A 19,193-nucleotide genomic window follows, 5' to 3' on the forward strand; every position below is an offset into this window, starting at 1 on the left:
AGGCAGGCGGAGGTCAGGAGTTCGAGACCAGCCTGACCACAATATGGTGAAACCCCGTCTCTACTAAAAATATAAAAATTAGGCAGGCGTGGTGGTGGGTGCCTGTAATCCCAGCTACCCAGGAGACTGAGACAGGAGAATCACTTGAACCAGGGAGGCAGAGGATACAGTGAGCCAAGATCATGCCATTGCATTCTAGCGTGGGTGACAAGAGCAAGACTGTCTCAAAAAAAAACAAACGAACAAAGAAAAAATTAAAAAAAACAAACAAACCAGGAACCAAGGTTGTTTTATTCATCTGGTATCTCTAGTGCTCGGGACCTTGCTTTATGTAGAAGAAACACTCAATTCATGTCTTTTATGAAGGAATAGAAAACAACAAAAGAAAAGATCTCTTTAGAATTAAAAATTTTACTCCTGATTATTGTGTCTTTGGTTTATTTTACCTTAATGACAAAGAAATTGAATAGTGGTCCTAATCTTTGACCAAGAATTGATTTGATTAATCTTACGATAAGAAATTTTTTTATTAAATAGTTAGCTATTAAAAAAATTAAGCCTAGGCAATGTAGTGAGACCCCACCCCTACAAAAAATTTTTTTAAAAATTAGCTGAGCATGGTGGCATATGCCTGTAGTTCTACCTACTCAGGAGGCTGACGCAGGAGGATTGCTTGAACCAGGAGTTGGAGGTTGGAGTTGAGCTGAGTTATGATTGTGCCATTGCACTCCAGCCTAGGTGACAGAGCAAGACCTTGTCTCTTTAAAAAAAAAAAAAAGTAGAATAAAATAAAAATTACAGCAATATTTTTAATGCAAGATAACTTTTTCTAAATGGAAAAATAATATTTATAATTATACTTTGGAATAATTTATTTAGAATATATTTATATTTTTTGCTCAACTTTCAGGATATAGAAAATGCATAGCAGTTCTCACACGCTCACGCACACACACACACGCGCACACACCAGAACACCAAAACAAAACTTTCCTGCCTGTAGGGAGCATACATTTTTAACAGCTTTACTGAGATATTTGACATACAATAAACTGTACATATTTAAAGTGTATGATTGACCTGCATAAATTCCTAAATGAATATAACCCTGAACTTGCCTTATAAAGTTATCAGGAAAATAAACGATATCAAATTATGTATGCATGCAAGAGAGTACCAAATGAATAATGGAGATTATGCTCTCAGTGAATAGCAAATGGTTTTAAAAATATTTGTTGATAAGAGAATGGTTGCTCCTCATAAATCAGAAGATATTGCTCACGCTTTATTTCATTTAAACTTTTGTCTACACCTTTTGTGTTTTAGCCGGATGTTTCTTCTCGTGGGAGCTCCCAAAGCAAACACGACCCAGCCTGGGATTGTAGAAGGAGGGCAAGTCCTCAAATGTGACTGGTCTTCTACCCGCCGGTGCCAGCCGATTGAATTTGATGCAACAGGTAAATGTTGATGCACAATTTTCTTTTCATTGATTTCATTTGATTTTTTTTTTTAGCAATTGGTTTAAATGTAGCCATTTAATACAATAATATATATATGCACCTCAGACCCACAGGGAAAATTATGTAAAGACAAATGATTTATTTCATGATTTTTTTCCTACAGTTTTTTTGGTAGATGAAAGTATTAAAATTACATTGTATTTCCTTTGGTTCAGATGTCTTCTGCCACAAACTGATAGTATCAACCCACAGAAATTTGGGATGAATCTATTAAGATTTTTTTTACTTTTTCTGAGAATCGGGAGCTCATAGGCACAGAAAGACTTTTTTGCTGCTTCTCTGTCAACCAAAGTGAAGCATGATTCACTGATTATTGTAAAAGACCAAATCTCAGATCATGAATATATCCAAGGTTGGGCTGTGCTATAAAAAGCAGTTGAGGAGGCCAGGCGTGGTGGCTCACACCTATAATCCCAGCACTTTGGGAGGCTGAGGCGGGGGGATCACAAGGTCAGGAGTTCCAGACCAGCCTCAGCAACATGTTGAAACCCTGTCTCTACTAAAAATACAAAAATTAGCTGGGTGTGGTGCACGTCTGTAATCCCAGCTACTAAGGAGGCTGAGGTAAGAGAATCTCGTGAACCTGGGAGGTGGAAGTTACAGTGAGCTGAGATCACGCCCCTGCACTCCAGCCTGGACGACAGAGGGAGACTCCATCTCAAGAAAAAAAAAAAAAAAAAGCAGTTGAGGAATCTTTTGCATTCAAGTAGACTTAGGTGCCGTAAACAACACTTATCAAGGCTTTGTTGGGAAAATTATATGTTATGGTTCTGATAACAGGAGAATTTTATCTTAGGGACAAATTTCAGTGTCAGGATTGTGGGAGCAAGGAGAAAAATAGCATGTGGAAGATGAGAAATAAGTTTTACATTTTTACCAGTGAAATAAAATATGCAGAATTCTGTACACATTTATATTGGTATATTTATTTATATTTATGAAATCTTAGATAATCATTAAGGAAATAGTGTGACATTCTTCTAGTATAATAGTCTTACAAAATTTTTTATTGATTCTGATTTGCTGGCTTTGACAGAGTGCTTTAAGATAAACCTACACAAAATTAATCCCTTTTTCCATATTGTTATTTCCTGCCAGTACTAAAATATATTGATTCTGGGAAATATGTCAGTGAAACAGGAATCATGATGTGGACTGTTACATTTGATATTGTGATCAGTGCCAAAATGATTGTTAGTCATTAAGCCAGCTATTAATGGGAACCAGATCACATGCACATGCTTTTGGGTTTTTTTTTTTTCCATTTGAAATTATCTACATTAAACTCTGTTGTATTTTTCCATATATGGCTAATACTTGGAAAACTCCAAGAGTTTGTAAACGGCTCAATTTTACCATAAATGGAGAAATACCTGTGACTCAGAATATGATGGTTTTAGGGCATTTATTGTCTAACAAAATATGAGAACTAATAAAACGAAACCACAGTTTAGATTTTGATAGGTCGAACTGTTCAGATGTTTCTATACTTAACACCATAGGTTTTTGTGTATTGCAGGATAATTTATTGCTTCAGATAATTTTTTGTTTATTGAAAATAATATATGCACATGGTAAAACAAATTTTGAACAGTCTCAAAGCATGTACAATGAAACATTCACTCACATCAGTCTTCTCAGAGACAATCACTTTTTTGTTGTTTTTTTTTTTTGAGATAGGGTCTCGCTCTGTCACTTGGGCTGGAGTGCAGTGGTGTGATCATGGCTCATTGCAGCCTCTGCCTCCCAGGCTCAAGTGATCTTCCCACCTCAGCCCCACAAGGAGTTGGGACTACAGAGGTGTGCCACCAGCCCGGCTAGTTTTTATGTATTTTTTTTTTAAAGAGATGGGTTTTTGCCATATTGCCCAGGCTGGTCTCAAAACATCTGAGCTCAAGCAGTTTGCCCCGCTCAGCCTCCCCGAAGTGCTGAGACTACAGGTGTGGCCTACTGTGCTCAGCCTGAGGCAATCACTCTTAACAATTTCATTTATCCTTCTAGAATTTTCTTATGTCTATACATGTATGCATCCTTGAAGGAAAGGCAACTCAAAAATCTGATGCCTCCCCGCACTGTTCTAACAGTAGAAATCTCTTGTAGATCTTTCCTTATCGGTATATGAATTTACCTCATATTTTGTAAATCACTGATACTACTATATTGTATATCTGTACCTTATTTGCTTAAATTATATGTTCTACTAGTGGATACTTCGATTATTTCCAGTCTTTTATTATGAACACTGCTGTAGTGAAAATGTTATACACAAGTATTTGTACAAATATGGGAATATATCTGTATGATAAAGGAGATCTTTGGATATGTATATTTAAAGTTTTGTTAGGTATTATAAACTTTCCCTCACAGAAGTTTACACCCCTCCAGTTATGTTTTGAAACCCATGGCAACCTCATTTATTACCGTATTTTTAAATCTTTGTCAGTTTTGTAGGAGGAAATAGTATCTGTTATGGTAATTTGCATTTCTTTAATTACTAGTAAGACTGAATGTCTTCATATTTGTTGGTAAGCCTTCAGTATCCCTTTTCCTGTGAGCTACTTTTAGTATATTTGTACATATTTTCTATTAATTTGTGATTTCAATAAATGAATCTCAGTTTATGGCACTCCATCCTTTCAGTGTTTAGTCCAGAATCTGGAGCCATGTTTGACATTGCATCTTTCAGTAGGTCAAAATGTAACTGTTTCTCATCAGTCCACTGCTAATATCCTGGTCCAAGCTCCATTGTCTCCCATCTGGACTATTGTCCTAGATTTTTTAATTAAGGCACTGCCAGCAATGAGATGGCACATTTAAATTGGGGTAATTTGACTATTTACAGAGGACTGTGCAGGTACCTGGGGATTGATTGTATATCAGCACTAGTTAAAATGTGGCCTCTAGGCCTGAAGGCAGTGGTTACCAGAATCTGAAAACAGAATACTAGGTATAGAGAGCCACGTGACAGGAGCTGTGGCTTTTTTCAGAGGGCAAGAGCCAGCCCCAAATGACCAGGGGATTAAAACAATGAGCTCACTCCGCTTCCTCCCTTTGATTCTCTGTGCTGTTCTGTGCCTCATAAACAGTAGACACTTTCCCACCTCACCCTTACCTGGGCTGTGTTTCCTGCCGGGACATTCTTTCCCTAAATGTTCACTGAGTATCTGCTTCACCATCATTTTGAGAATGGCTCAAATATGATCTTCTCAGTGATGCCCTGACCATCTTACTTAAAATTGCAACTCCCCCTTCTCACCTTGTACTTCCATCCTCTTCTCTATGTTTCCCAGTAGTGCTTACATTGTTATATGTTATTTATTTATTTTTAGTGACTGTCTCTTTCCCTCAATTAGAATGTAAGTTCCATGAGGACAGTTTTTTATCTTTGTTCATTGCTGAAACTCCAGGGCCTAGAACATTGTCTGGTGCCCGGCACAAGTTAGTGCCCGATAAATTGAAGAGATGAATGTACGATAAGAAGTTTTTGTATAGTAAGGAAATAAATAAAGTCCTTTAGTTGTCATAGATGTACATACATATATAAAATATATTTATATGTATAATACATATATTCTTATGTATATGTATATCTTTTGTCCCTGTTTATGATATTTCTGTAATCCTTTTGTATAACTTCTGAGACCTCCCCAGTGGAAAAGAAATTAAGACTTAATTTTTTTACGTTAGTATTTTTATTCAAATGGTGTTTATTTGAATGTAAGAGGACAACATAGATTTAAATAACCCAGTCAAGAAAATGTATATCTAAAACAGCCACATTAAACCATATTGTATTGAGTTTCAAGGAAGAAATGCTTATAGCTTATAGCATCCTGCTAAACTTTCTTTATGTCTCTCTCCCAACGAACTCTTCATCCCATCCTAGACCAAACATATAAGCATCTCTACAATACAAATGTCTTTTCTCTTTTTTATTATTCAAGGGAGACAGAGGCTGAGCAGATATGTGGGGTTTCTGAAGGCAACCTCCCTGGGGCTCAAACTCTGGTTCTGCCAGTTACCAGCTGTTGATGTTATACAGGTTACTATTAGGTTACCCTCTTCTCCCTAGTAGAGTATTCTCATCAACCTGCTCCATAGGTGTGGATTACACCAAATGAGTTAATTTACATATAAGTGAAGACTTTTAAAATGCTTAGGACAGGGATTGGCATACTGGAATGGCTCAGTAAACATGAGCTGTTTCAAGTTGCTATTCCTCCCTTTTGCCTTCTTAGAGACCCTCCCTATTCCTTCATTTGCTTCTGTATCCCTGCTGCATTCTCCCTTTTCCTTTCTTCCCCAATTTTGAAGTATGTTTAAAGTGTTTTTACCTGAAAAACTAATCAAAAACTGTTTTCCCTTGGAGATGTATCTTTTCTTAGTCATATCTTTCTCTTTTCTTTCCTTTACATCCATGATTTTTGAATACATATTGTGTCTTCATCACTTTCCATGCTTCAACCCAATAGAATCACTGTTGGGTTGTGGCACCAACCCAACCCAGCAGTGATTCTAGCTGCGATTGTTAGCAGCAGCCTATTTACTGGCTTCAGTGGATGGTTATGGTCCCTCATCTCTTTGGACTGCTCTTTTACAATCACCCCATTGGCCATTCCCTCCTTAAAGTTTCTGCTCTTTGTCTGCTTGACATGATCACATCCTTTTATCCCTCCTAAACTTCTTGATACTATTGTGGGCTTTCCTCTTTGACTCTTTTTCATCTCTCCATTATTTGTTATACCTCATGGTGTCATGAAAAGGAATAGGCCTTGTAGTTAAACAGACATGGGCTCAAATCTAGCCTCTGTCATTTTTTTCTAACATTACCTTGGGAAAATTACCTGCCATTCTCCGTTGTATAATACATTCCAGGGGTGATCATGAAGAGTATAAATTGGTTAGTTTATTTACTTTCTTGTGTTTCTGAGCCCAGAACAGATTTTAATGCTTAAAAGTGCCCTGTCCTCATGTTTTTAATATTTGGGAAATAATTTACTTTATGAAATAGTCTCAAGAAAATTAGCTGTAATTGTATGATGTGGGAGACATTACAACACTTTGTCGTTATTCACATTTTTTTAAACTTTTGGGAAGAACTTTGGTATGCCCATGTGACTTTTTCTGGCCCGTAAAACATGAGCAGAATTGTGTCATTTCTGGGTGGCAGGGTTTAAGAGCTGGGGCATTATTCTGCCGCTTCCCAGATGGCATAGTGAGTAGTGATAGTTTAAATGGTAGAACTTCTGTCAACCTGAGGCCTGTAGTAAGGAAGACATAAAGATTAGACTCTTACTCATATGTGTGTGTCCAAAAAAAAACTATTGTTATTTTTAACTACTTGAGATTTGGGGGATGCTTGTTACCATAGCATCTTGGAAACTAAACTGAATAACACATATAGGGATATTAACATGGAATATTACCAATAATCAGCTGCTGGAAAATGGTTATTAAAACCACTTTCTATTCTGCATGCCAGTTTGGTCTTCCTTTAAGTTTCTAGTCTGACTTACTGAGTATCTGAGTGACTAAATGACTAGGTATCATTGCTTATGCTAAAAATGGCCCCAGATGTTAAGTTGCATTTGGATTGGGAGAAAGTATAAATAGACTAAGTACCTGATAGGGCTATCATAGCTTTGGGGTTCCTTGAGTATAGTGATTTAAAACTGGCATGTGTTTTGTGGCGACTCTGGAAGCTATGGCTATAGAGTTGTTGCAAAAGATGTCATTTCTGTGGGGACAAGAGGATTTGAAGCCCGAATGACTCCTGTGTCTACCAGGTTTTGTTTCTTCAAATCTGAGCTGTCACCTGGCAGGGCAAAGAGAAGTACCCTGGACAGCTGGGTGGACAGCTGTATAGGAAAGTTCATGTAAGGATTCTCACCAAAGAGGTATGTCTGGTTCTGTCCTGCTGGAAAGCTGTGGTTCTGTCTTACATCCTTGTAAATAGACTGGTGCTGCATATGGCCTTTGGTAGTTTTCTGAGTCTGAAAGTTTAATTGAGACTTAAGAAGCCCCAGATGATTGTTACATCAACATTTGAAGTTTGTAACTATATGAAATATTCTAGGCTAGTTGCTGTATAGTCTGTTTCTCCTTTGAAAAAACAGAATAGTAACTATATTCCTTCCTACAAAAAAGAACAAACCTCAGCTAGCTCTAGAATCACAAAAAACAATTTTACAGTAAAGTGCTTGGAGATACTCTAAATGCTTGGCATTAAGTAATATTTTGTAAAATGATCCTTTCCTCTCCCATTTGCCTTTTAGGTCAGGTTCTGCCGTATTGGTAGTCTCAGTGCACTGAGTACAGTTTCCTTTCTTTATTAAGCTGAATTTTTTGTTGATTTTTTTTTTTTTCTTACTGATGTTATAGTATGTTTGTTTCCCTGAGTAGACTATAAGCTATCTAAAGGCAGGGAACACATTTATTTCCACTCACCATTTATTCCATTTCCCTATGGTGGGTTGCCTGTGTGTGTGTTGCATGCAAGTTTTGGACTCTTCATGAAAAGTAATAGAAATAGACTGTAGCTAAATTTAACAGAACAAGAATTTATTGGAAGGATGTTGATAACTTCACAGTTATCTGAAAAAATAGGCAGGAACCAAGAGAAGCTAACAAAAGAACAACTGGTGGATTTTATTGTTGCTGGAACTGCTGTTGCTGAATGTGGAATAGCACCATGAGAATAATTTCTTAACCATCATGCCACTTTGCATCATTTGCTAGAGTTTTAAAACTTTTATAGTAGTGTCTGTTTGGGTGAGTCCAAGTCTCATATCTGTGAAAGACCTGGAAAGCCTGTCTTATCTTTCACAACTAAGAAGATTAAGAAGATTATGAGCTGTAGAGGGAACTAAAAGGTATAGGATTAAGAGGGTGCCTTTTTCTCCTTTTGACTGGAAAACGGTAATGGGAAAGAAACATCCTTTGCAAATAACGCTATTTATCTGTTGGGCTAATTAGTAATTCATGAACTAATTTTACTTTGTGTTTACCTGTGAGGTCCCTGGATATTAGACAGTATATAATTATCTATTTATATACTAGATAAAGGTCATTTAACTGTTACTTGTCACATGCATTAAGACATGCACTAGTAGCTAATTAAGAAAATCTGGATTTTGCTTTTAAGGTATCATAACACAACTTTTTTAGCTTTTAAAGAAGACAGATGGACACTTTTGATGTGCTTTCTTTCCTATCCTGTAGCATGATTTTGGTGGTTTGAGTTGGGGATAAGAGAGAGGCTTTCAAAAATATATTTGAGAGACTAGTCTAAAAGTTATTTTACTGTAATTCTGAACAGCAGATGCAAATAGATTCATACCAAAATAAAGGAGGCATAACTAGAAAGTATCTAACTTTGCCTGGGGACTTTGAAGAAGGCTTCCTAGATTAGTTGGTGACATTTGAGCTAGCTAATGAAAAATGAGATGAAATTCCTTAGATGTCGAAGAGGGTTACAGCTTGAGAAACCAGTATGTGTATGCTTAGTAAAAGAAGTTAGTGACTGGAAATCGAGTAATTCCATGTGTCCTACATGTATGTATATGTATGTGGGCATAAGGGTTATACGTGTGTGGTGGTGGGGTTATGGTGTTGAGGGCATGATGAGGGATAAAACTGGAAATAGCTGAGGAAAGATATAAATGAGTTTTTAAAAATATACTCTAAAGGTCTAGCCAAATAAATTTACCTTTAAATCTTAATGCATATAGAGTATTATATTAGAGATAGAAGGATCTAGAGCTCCATAGGGACATCTTGAATTTCTGGTTCCTTGTAAATTTCACATGAACACTGCAGATGAACTAATACGTTCAGTACCCATTTTATTAATTTTCCTAGTCACTTTTTTGGTAAAATGATAGAAGTTACATGAAATAATGAATATTATCATATACATATATTCAAAATATTATAGACATGACTTTAAAAAATGTGGAGTTTCATGATACGAAGTTTAATTTAGTAGAAGGTGCAATCCAGGATGGAAAAGTTACTTGCTGCTTTGATTTTTGAATAATGGCTGTGCTTTAGTGAGCCTTGAGGAGCGAAAGGAAACCTTAGTCCAAAATTTAGATTTGCAAAATTTATTTCCAAAATGTGCTACCCTGTTAGTTTTCTTTCAAGATCTTCACTCTGGCTTGTCATCTTTATTTTTCTTTTTCCGCCGTATTTGCTTGATAGAATATATAAACAAAGCCACAACTAAGATGTTTTAAAAATTTTCTTATTTTATATGTTTATGCAATGATTGAAATATTACAACTTGCTTTGGAAATAGCAGTTGCCCTCTTGGATTTTTAAACCTTTTCATCCAGTGACTCTTCATAATTTATAGATTTTTAAATAGGGTCTTCATAATGACGGAATAGGTTTTTCCCCCTAAATTGAAAGAATAATGTGAACTTTGATATGTTATAGAATTAGTGAAAATGAAACAGTTATTTGGGGGTATGATTTCTTTGTTTTAGTCTAAGATGATTGATACGTGGAAAACTCACAAGTGGATGTGGAAAAGTAGAACTGAAGAAAAGATTAATTGCATGATTTAGTTTAGGGATTAATGATCTATGTATTTTCAGTAGTAAAGTTATTCCAAACTGTAATAGATTGCTATGCAAAACAATATTGAGACTATTCATGTAGCAAGCCTAGACTGTTCATGTAGTCTGTTATCTGTTTTGCCTTCATGGCCACATTAGTTTCCTGTTCTATTGTCATAAGTTACCAAAGATAACAAATTTGTTATCTTTAGTTCTGGAGGTCAGATGTCCAAAATGGATTCACCGGGCTAAATCAAGGTGAGAAACTGTTTCCTCTCCATTTCCAGCTGGTAGAGCCATTCGTATTCTTTGTCTTGTGGTTCCTTCCCTTATCTTCAAAGCCAGCAATAGCTACTGGGTTCGTTCTCATGCTGTATTACTTGAACATTGACCCTACTGCCCCCCACCCCCGCAACCCTTGTGATTTTAATGGGTCCACCCAGATAATCCAGACTTACCTCTTATTTCAAGGTCCTTAATTTGATCACTTCTGCAAAGTCCTTTTTGCCTTGTAAAGTCACATATTTATGTGTCAGTTTCTGGGAATTAGAAGTTGAATATCTCAGGGATATTATTCTGCCTACCATGGTGCCCTTTTATGTATTTTCTTTTTTAATTATTTGTTTTCTTTTTTCTTTAAAAAAGAGAGATGGGGTCTTGCTATGTTAGACCAGCCTGGTCTCAAACTCCTGGCCTCAAGCGATCCTCCCATCTCAGCCTCCCAAAGTGCTAGGATTACAGCTGTAAGCCACAACTGATATTGGTTATACTGCAAGCTATGCTAAGACAAGAACCATGCTTATATAAGTAGGCATTGCTGTCTCTCTTGTTCTTTTTCCCTTGGCAGCTTTGGTTATAAAGAATTCAAACTAGATTTAGAAGATGTAGGCTTAGAGTCAGACTCTGATGCCTATTAACTGTGACCCTGGGCAAGCACCATCCACAATTTCCCCATTTGTCAAATAAGCATAATACCTACCTCTCAGGGTTGCCATGTAGATCAAATGAGATAATATTAGTCAAGCATGGTGGCCTGGTGGCTCATGCCTGTAATCCCAGCACTTCGGGAGGCGGAGGCAGGAGGATTGCTTGAGTCCAGGAGTTTGAGACCAGCCTGGGCAACATAATGAGACCCCATATCTGATTTTTTTTTTTTTTTTTAAAAACAATGTCTATGAAGGCATTAGGTTGGTGCAAAAGTAATTGCCATTCTTGTCATTACTTTCAATACTTTGTAAACAAGAAAGCATTATACAGGTGAAGAAAGGATTGTTTGTGTTGTGCCCATACTAGAACTGTAGGGAACTAAATAAGTATGGAAAAGGAAAGAAATAAAGATAATTGTGGATATTTCTTAAATTGATTATAGCTTGGTTTGCATTTTAACTTCTGTTATTGTGACATTTGAGAAAATCCTCTTATAACATGTTTTCCTTTTCTAGGGAAGCAGATGTTACTGATAGACTGATCCTTGGCCATGTTTCTTAGTAATATGTGTGTGTGTGTGTTTTTTTTCTCCCAAAAAGATAAACTGCTAATGTGCATTGAGAAAAGAAACCATGTTTCACCACCGTATGAAAGTCTTTTTGCTTAGAAATGCAGGCTTACCTACTTATTTGTTAAGTATGTTTTTTTTTGTGGTGGTTGTTGTTTTTTATTTGTTTGTTTTTTTAAAGGAGAAGCTCCTACCTTTATATTCCAAATACAGTGAATGGATGTCAGCTACCACTAACTATTTCTGTCATACTGAAGGGCATAGGTCAGATTACTATTTTTCCTGCCCAAAACAGCTTGCTGTAATGCTTGCCATTTGTTCCTAGAAGGGCCTGGCCGTAGGTTGAGAGTAAACCTTGGCTATGCCAGTTCTATGGTCAAGAAAAATGCTGTGGAATATTTTCTGGGTATAACTAGGTTTTGTATTTAATAGAGAACATAAAACATTTAGCTGTTTTCTAGCTTGTGCAGTACAATTTCCATCTCGTTGCAATTAAAACACTCAGGCAGACCCTAAACTAACCTCCTTTAAGTTTTACTTCCTCCTATTGGTGAATTTTCTGTCTTCCAGAGTTGTGTCTAGGTATTTCTACAGTTGCAGCTGTCCTGTACACTAAAAAGTTAAAAAGAAAAGTAGTTTCCCTTCCCTTGTTAATACAAAACAAATTTATACCAAGGAATTTTTAAAAATAAAAATGTTTCTCCTGATAAAATCTGTTACTCCGTTACAGAATTACACAGAGAGCTGGTAAGCACTTTAGAAATCTTGTAGTCGAATTCATTTATTACTAATTGACTGTCAGTCATACAGTTAGTCAGTATTTTAATGTTTTCTGCGTTTTACTGAAACCAAACTCACAAGCTCTTTTAAAGTCTCTTCCTTTCCCTGCTCACTTTGACCTGATTCAACCCGTTCTTTAGGACTTAACATAGGATTGGCTTTTTTTTTTTTTTTAATTCCCAGTAAAGAGTTTTTGTCTTAAAATGTTAGATGCTTTCAGGATCATTTCCTTCTCATGACTAGAAGGAAACAAACCAGCATTGATAAAGCAGTGAGTGTTTTCAAAAGGCCTGTATTCTTTGTGCTGCACTCCAGCAGGACCGTCGGAATTGCTCATGGAAGAAGAGGGAGATTTTGATTCTTTATTGGCTGTGGTAGTAATAACTGACTAACTCAATGAATACCAATCCCAGTGAAATGAGCTTCATTCCTGTTTTCTTCTGGTTCTGCTTTTCTGACTCTTTTTGTTTATGTGTGGGAAACAGCTGTATCTTATTTTATGTAAAAGATGTTTCTGGATGGTTTTATATAAATTAGTAACACTTTGACATGTCCATGGATTATGGCTGCAGAACTCAGTTTTGTGTATATATAAATGATTTATTTTTCAAACACTTTGGATTTGGGGACTTTGGTCTCTTGACCATTTTAAGTCAGTACAGGTAAGCTTGAAGAGACATTTGAAGACACTTTGGAAGTTTATAAAGCAAATTGTCCTTTCATTATTAGTACTGTTCTAATATCTTATCACTACCTATTGTCTGTCAGAGTTTCTTAAATAAATTAACAAACTGTATTTCCTTACTAAATCAACGAAATCATTAACCACCATTTTAGTCTTCAGTAGTTATCTAGAATTTTTATTTTTTAATTAGTTATTTTATGCAATATTCTACTCTAATAGTTTGATTCTATAACATAGAATAGAGGTTCCTAGGAAGGTTAATGCTTAAAAAAAGAAGGAAGAGGTTCCTAGGAACGTTAATGCTTAAAGAAAGAAGAGCTTGTGTAATTAAAATTTTTCTTGAATTTTATGAACTAAAACTCCTTTACATGTGTGAGATGAAAATGTAAACATAAAGTTAATTAAGAGGGGATGTGGGAGCGTCAAACTAAGCTTTTGTATATGAGGATTGAAGGATACTTATCCACACTACTTTTTAAAAAAACCTTTAAAACATTTTATAAATAATGCACATCCATTGATGAAAATATGAGAAAACCAGACCTACTTAAATCTCACCACTCAGGAAGCCAGTGGCCATAGGATATACTTTTGTGTGTGTATTTGTGCATGTGCCTTATGGCCTGTGTATATTCTGTGTGTGTGTGTTTCTGTGTGTAAATATGCAAAATACATAAAGTTATTATTTACTCTGTCTCCTATTCTGTTGGACATGCTGTTGTTTTATAACAAACCTTTGACGTGCTTATTAGTCTTAGTTTGTATTACGAAATTTTTTTTAGTTAATTTTTAAAAAATAAACGTAGAAGTCATAGCAGTGTGTGTTTCAGGATTTCTGATACATCTTTGCCAAATAGGACAATACTGACACAAGCAATATTTGAACCAAATTTAATACTATCTTCCTTTGCCTGACAGGTGAAACATATGTCTTATTTTAATATTCATTTCTGTTATTTCTGGTAAGCTTGAGTCTTTTTTCACAGGCTTATTAGCTCTTTCTGGGTTTTTAAATTTTGTTTTCTATTATCCATTTTCATTCTTGATCTATTATATTATTCATTTTTATTCTTGGTCTATTACTCTCCTGACACATCTATTTTTAATTAATTTTGAAAAAGTCATTTCATACACACACACACACACACACACACACACACACACATTTCTGTTCAATGCCGCAGGTACTTTTTCTCCTGACAAATTTGTCATTTTTAAAAACAGCTTTATTGAGATATAATTTACCACAACATTGACTTGTTTTAAGTGTTTAATTCAATGAATTTTTACTATATTTATAGAGTTTTATAGCTATTACTACAGCCTAATTCCACAGCATCTCCATTACCTTAAAAAGAAATGTGTCCAACATCAGTCTGTCCCCATTTGTACCTCCTGCCCTAAGCAGCTATTAATTTACTTTCTGTGTCTACATATTTTGGTTTTGAATATTTTATATAAACGGAATTATGTGATACATAGATATTCATATTATAGCATGTATCAGTGCTACATTCCGTTTTTATGCCTAACAGTATTCAACTGAATGAATAAACATTTTGTTTACACCAGTAGATGCACATTTGAGTGTTTTCTGCTTCTTGGCTATTACGAATAATGCTACTCTGAACATTCATGTGCAAATCTTTGTGTGGACATATGTTTTCCTTTCTCTTGGATAGATGTTAGGAGTGGAATTGCTGCGTCATATGGTAATCTACATTTACCTTTTTTAAAAACTGTCAAACTATTTTCAAAAGTGGCTGTACCATTTTACATTTCTATTAGAAATGTATGAGGGTTTCAGTGTCTCCATATCCGTATGGACACTCATATTCTGTCTTTTTTATATTATGATAACCATCCTAATGAATGTGAAGCCATATTTTATTGTGGTTTTGATTTGCATTTACCTGATGATGAATAATGTTGAACATCTTTTCTTGAGCTTACTGGCTGTTATTTCTTCTTTGGAGAAACATCTATTCAAATTCTTTGCTTAGTTTTAATTTAGTTGTTTGTCTTACTGAGTTGTAGGAGTTTTTTTTTTTTTTTTCATATTATTTAGGATACAATTTTTTTTATCCAGTATTTGATAAGCAAGTAATTTCCCCAATTTTGAGGGTTGCCTTTTTACTTTTTAAATGGTGTTTTTGAAGCACAAAATTTTTAAATTTTAATTGGCTGATATATCTACTGTTTTATCACTATGCGGTTGGTTTTCTAAATCATTGCCTAACTCGAGTTCATGAAGATTTATTTCCTAGTTTTATTTTAAGAGTTATATAGTTTTAGCTCTTACATTTAAAGATGCCTGTGATCTGTGTTGAGTTAATTTTCTGGTACGGTTTGAGGTATGGTTCCAAATTAATTTTTTTGTATATGGGTATCTAGTTGTACCAGCACCATTTGTTGAAAAGACTATTTCTTTGCCACTGAATTTGCTTGGCATTGGCATCTTTGTCAAAAATCAGTTGACTGTGAATGTAAAGGTGCCTTTGATGTACTATTTATGTACTACTAAAAATACTAAAAGTGTCACCATTATAAATACATCACCATTGACTATTGTACACATTCAGATTTTAGGCATACTAGTATCTGAATATTTGCAGCTCTGAATCAATGGAATACATTATTTCAAAATAGCATTGAGTTACAAATAAATGCATGATAACAGTAGTTGTCTGACCTCCAAATCATTTTCTCTCAAATTTCTCTTATGGTATTTATGGCTCTCTGAAAATATTTTATATAATTATGTATTACTTTTCTCCTTCAAAAGCAAAGACTTATCTGTCTCATTTAATGCTATATTACTAGCATAGAGACATAGGAGGTACCCATGATTTATCGTTTATTTAAATAAATAAATGGATAATCAAAGAGATTTCTTCCACTAACCTGTCCATTTTTACATAATAAATAAGCATGCTTTATTGGGAGATTTTTTTCCTAGCAAATTTGTTACAGGAAGTACAACTAAGCAAGTGATGTTTAAAGTAAAAAGCTGCTTAAGAAAGTCTGTGAATTGTCTATGAATGCAGGGTGGTATTGTTTTAATAGCCTTTTTTTTTCTTTTTACTTTTTTTGTTCATTTGTTTTAGCAAAAAGTAAGTTAAAGACCTGAATTATTTCATTATTCATACAAGTCATAGTAATGAATAGGAGCCAAGTGACTAAAACCACATTTAGCTTCAAAATGGAAGTTTACTCTCTTGCTTTTCTAATGCTTTAGCATTCTTGTTCACTTTGGCCTTTTCACAAAAAGGTGACATAATCTTGTTCCAAGGGATGTTCTTTTGGTATGAAAAGAAGAAACAAAACATTTTGCTTAGGGTAAGAAGGTAATTGTATCTTAAAAATAAGCACTGCCCATAATTGTTCAGCAAGTCGAATGCCGAATGTGTTGACAGTGCCTTTGGAAACACCAGGGAAAAGAGTTGGCTGCTAATAAGGAGTAGAGTCGAAAGCTACGGCAATCTGCTTTTCTCATTTGCTTCTGTCCTCAAGCATGCAGTCATGGGAGTTTGATAAAATGCAAATGACAAGTTTGAAAACCTGGCAAAACAGACATGAAATTTTCAAGTCTCTAGTGATTTACTTGCTTATTAATTTCAAGTTTCTGTAGCAAAATTTTCCTCTGTATTTTTGAAAGTGGTAGTACAGAGCTGTATGTTAATTTACATAATACAGAGCAATTTCTTCTGAACTTTATTAGAGAGATTTAAAGATTATTAAATAAATGATATTTAAGATTTAAGTTATTTAAATACTTTTATTTATTTAGATAATTAAATAAAATTATTTTATTGTGTGAGATACTCTTTTTTCTTTTTTATTTATCTGGGTGAACAGAGCTAATCTTCCAATGGCTTTTGTGATTATGGACAGAAATCTTGGTACTTTTGGCTGTTGCCTGCGAAAGCATTTCTTCCAGCCTTTGAGTTTCTGTGGTTGTCTGTGTCCTGTTTCCTTTTCAAGTGTGTCAGCATAGTCCAGGCCATCTGAGGAGGTTCAACATCATTCTAAATGCTGACTTCAGGGCTGTGATTCAGAATATTTACTTCACTCATGTGCCTCAGGGTAGCTGCCAGTTTCAGCCAGGTCATGAATGAACTTCTTGTCCGTTTGTCTGGAGAGCAGGCTTTCTTTTGCTTTCTCTTCACCCACTCTGTTTACACTTCCTCTGGGTGAAGCTTCTATGTAATGTTGAGTCAAGGATTTTAAGACTTGGTCTCCAGAAAAACAATTTTGATTAGGAAAGAAAAACTTCCTAATGAGCAAACTTCTTAAAAAGATGGTAACATGAGGTTGTAACTGTGTTGCAGCTGAAGGCATTGAAAGCAGTGGGTGATGTTTTTCTTTTTGAAGACCATTGACTAAGTTTTGGGTGCCAATGTATGCCAGTGCATTATATCCAGTTATACTGGACTACTTTGCTTTCCAAAAAGATATGTCAAATTCGTACCGATTTTGCATGAATTTTCTAGCTTAAGCTAACCCTGATGTCCTCAAAGACAGATATCCATTACTGTTATGGCAAGGGATGTTTTTGATATTTTTTTAAAGAAATAGGAAACAGAACATGGTAGCTATGCAGGCCTATGCTGCTTGACAGTGCCCAGCAGCATCTTGTGCCACCGTATACAAGTTTAAAGAGAAGTAACATTTGTTAAGAAAAACATTCATGGAGGTAAATTTTCAAAGTGGTAGGGAGAGATTGGATAACCATTAATAAAGAATAAGTTTCACTTTTCAGGAATATAATAATTGAGAAAAAATACTTAGCATAGAAGGCAACTCAAAAATCCCATAAAGCCCATTCTTAGCATGGCATAAACGCTCTTGACAAAAGTGGGAATGTAAATTACTACAGCTACTATGGAGTACAGTACGGAGGTTCTTCTAAAACTACAAATGAAATACCATATCATCTGGCAATCCCACTACTAGGTATTTATCCAAAGGAAAGGAAATCAGTATGTCAAACAGACATCTGTGTCCTGTGTTTATTGGAACCACTGTACACAATCACCAAGATATGGAATCAGTTCAGGTGTTTAACAACAGATGAATAGATAAAACATGGTGTGTACATATATATGTGTGTGTGTATACATTATTTTTTATATATATATAATGTATATATATTCCTGTCTGTGTTCAGGAATATGTATATACAGTGGAAAAATGTAGTGTGTGTGTGTGTGTGTGTGTGTTCAGCCATGAAAAGAATGAAGTCCTGTCATTTATGGCAACATGCATGAAACGGGAGGGTATTATGTTAAGTGAAATAAGCCAGGAACAGAAAATTAAACACTGTGTGTTTTCACTCATCGGTGGAAGCTAAGAAAAAGTTGATGTCATAGAAGTAAAATGTAGAAGATACTAGAGGCTGGGAAAGGTAGGGAGAATGGCGGCAAAATTACAACTGGATAGGAGGAGTAAGTTCTAGTGTTTTCTACCACTGTAGGATTATTATAGTTAAAAATAATGTATTATCTAATTTCAAATAGGTAGAAGGAAGGAATCGAATGTTCCCAACACAAAAAAGTACTAAATATTCAAGATGATGAACATGCTGATTACACTGACCTGATAAGTATAGATTATATGTATTGAAACATCACTATGTACCCCTTGAATATGTAAAATTATTATGTATCGATTAAGAAAAAAAGGCTCTTGGCCAGGCAAGGTGGCTCATGCCTGCAATTCCAGCACTTTGGGAGACTGAGGTGGGCAGATCACCTGAGGTCACGAGTTGAAGACCAGCCTGGCCGACATGGTGAAACGTTGTCTCTACTGAGAGTACAAAAAATTAGCTGGGCGTGGTGGCGGGCGCCTGTAATCCCAGCTACTCGGCAGGCTGGGGCAGGAGAATCACTTGTACCCGGGAGGCGGAGGTTGCAGTGAGCTGACATTGCACCACTATACTCCAGCGTGGGTGACAGAGCAAGACTCTATCTCAAAAAAAAAGTAAAAGAAGAAAAGGCTCTTGATAACCACTCCCTTCCTGATCATTCTCTGTAGTTACAGTGAACAACTCACAATTATCTTAAAAAAAAAGATTTTCTTTCGGCTCAGAAAACATTTCCTCACTTGTACTGTGTGCCCTCGCTTTCCTATAACTCTCTACGGGTTCCTGT

General features: G+C 35.5%; 1 protein-coding gene across 1 annotated transcript in view; it reads left to right on the forward strand.

Annotated features, from left to right (window-relative positions):
- ITGAV (integrin subunit alpha V) overlaps nt 1–19,193 on the forward strand; it is a 92,024-nt gene that overhangs the window by 11,462 nt on the left and 61,369 nt on the right. Inside the window, exon 2 of the mRNA XM_003907705.5 lies at nt 1,327–1,457. Coding sequence (XP_003907754.1) covers nt 1,327–1,457 — 131 coding nt within the window. The remainder of the gene's footprint in view (nt 1–1,326; nt 1,458–19,193) is intronic.

Source organism: Papio anubis, chromosome 10 (genome assembly GCF_008728515.1).
Source record: "Papio anubis isolate 15944 chromosome 10, Panubis1.0, whole genome shotgun sequence".
NCBI lineage: Eukaryota > Metazoa > Chordata > Mammalia > Primates > Cercopithecidae > Papio > Papio anubis.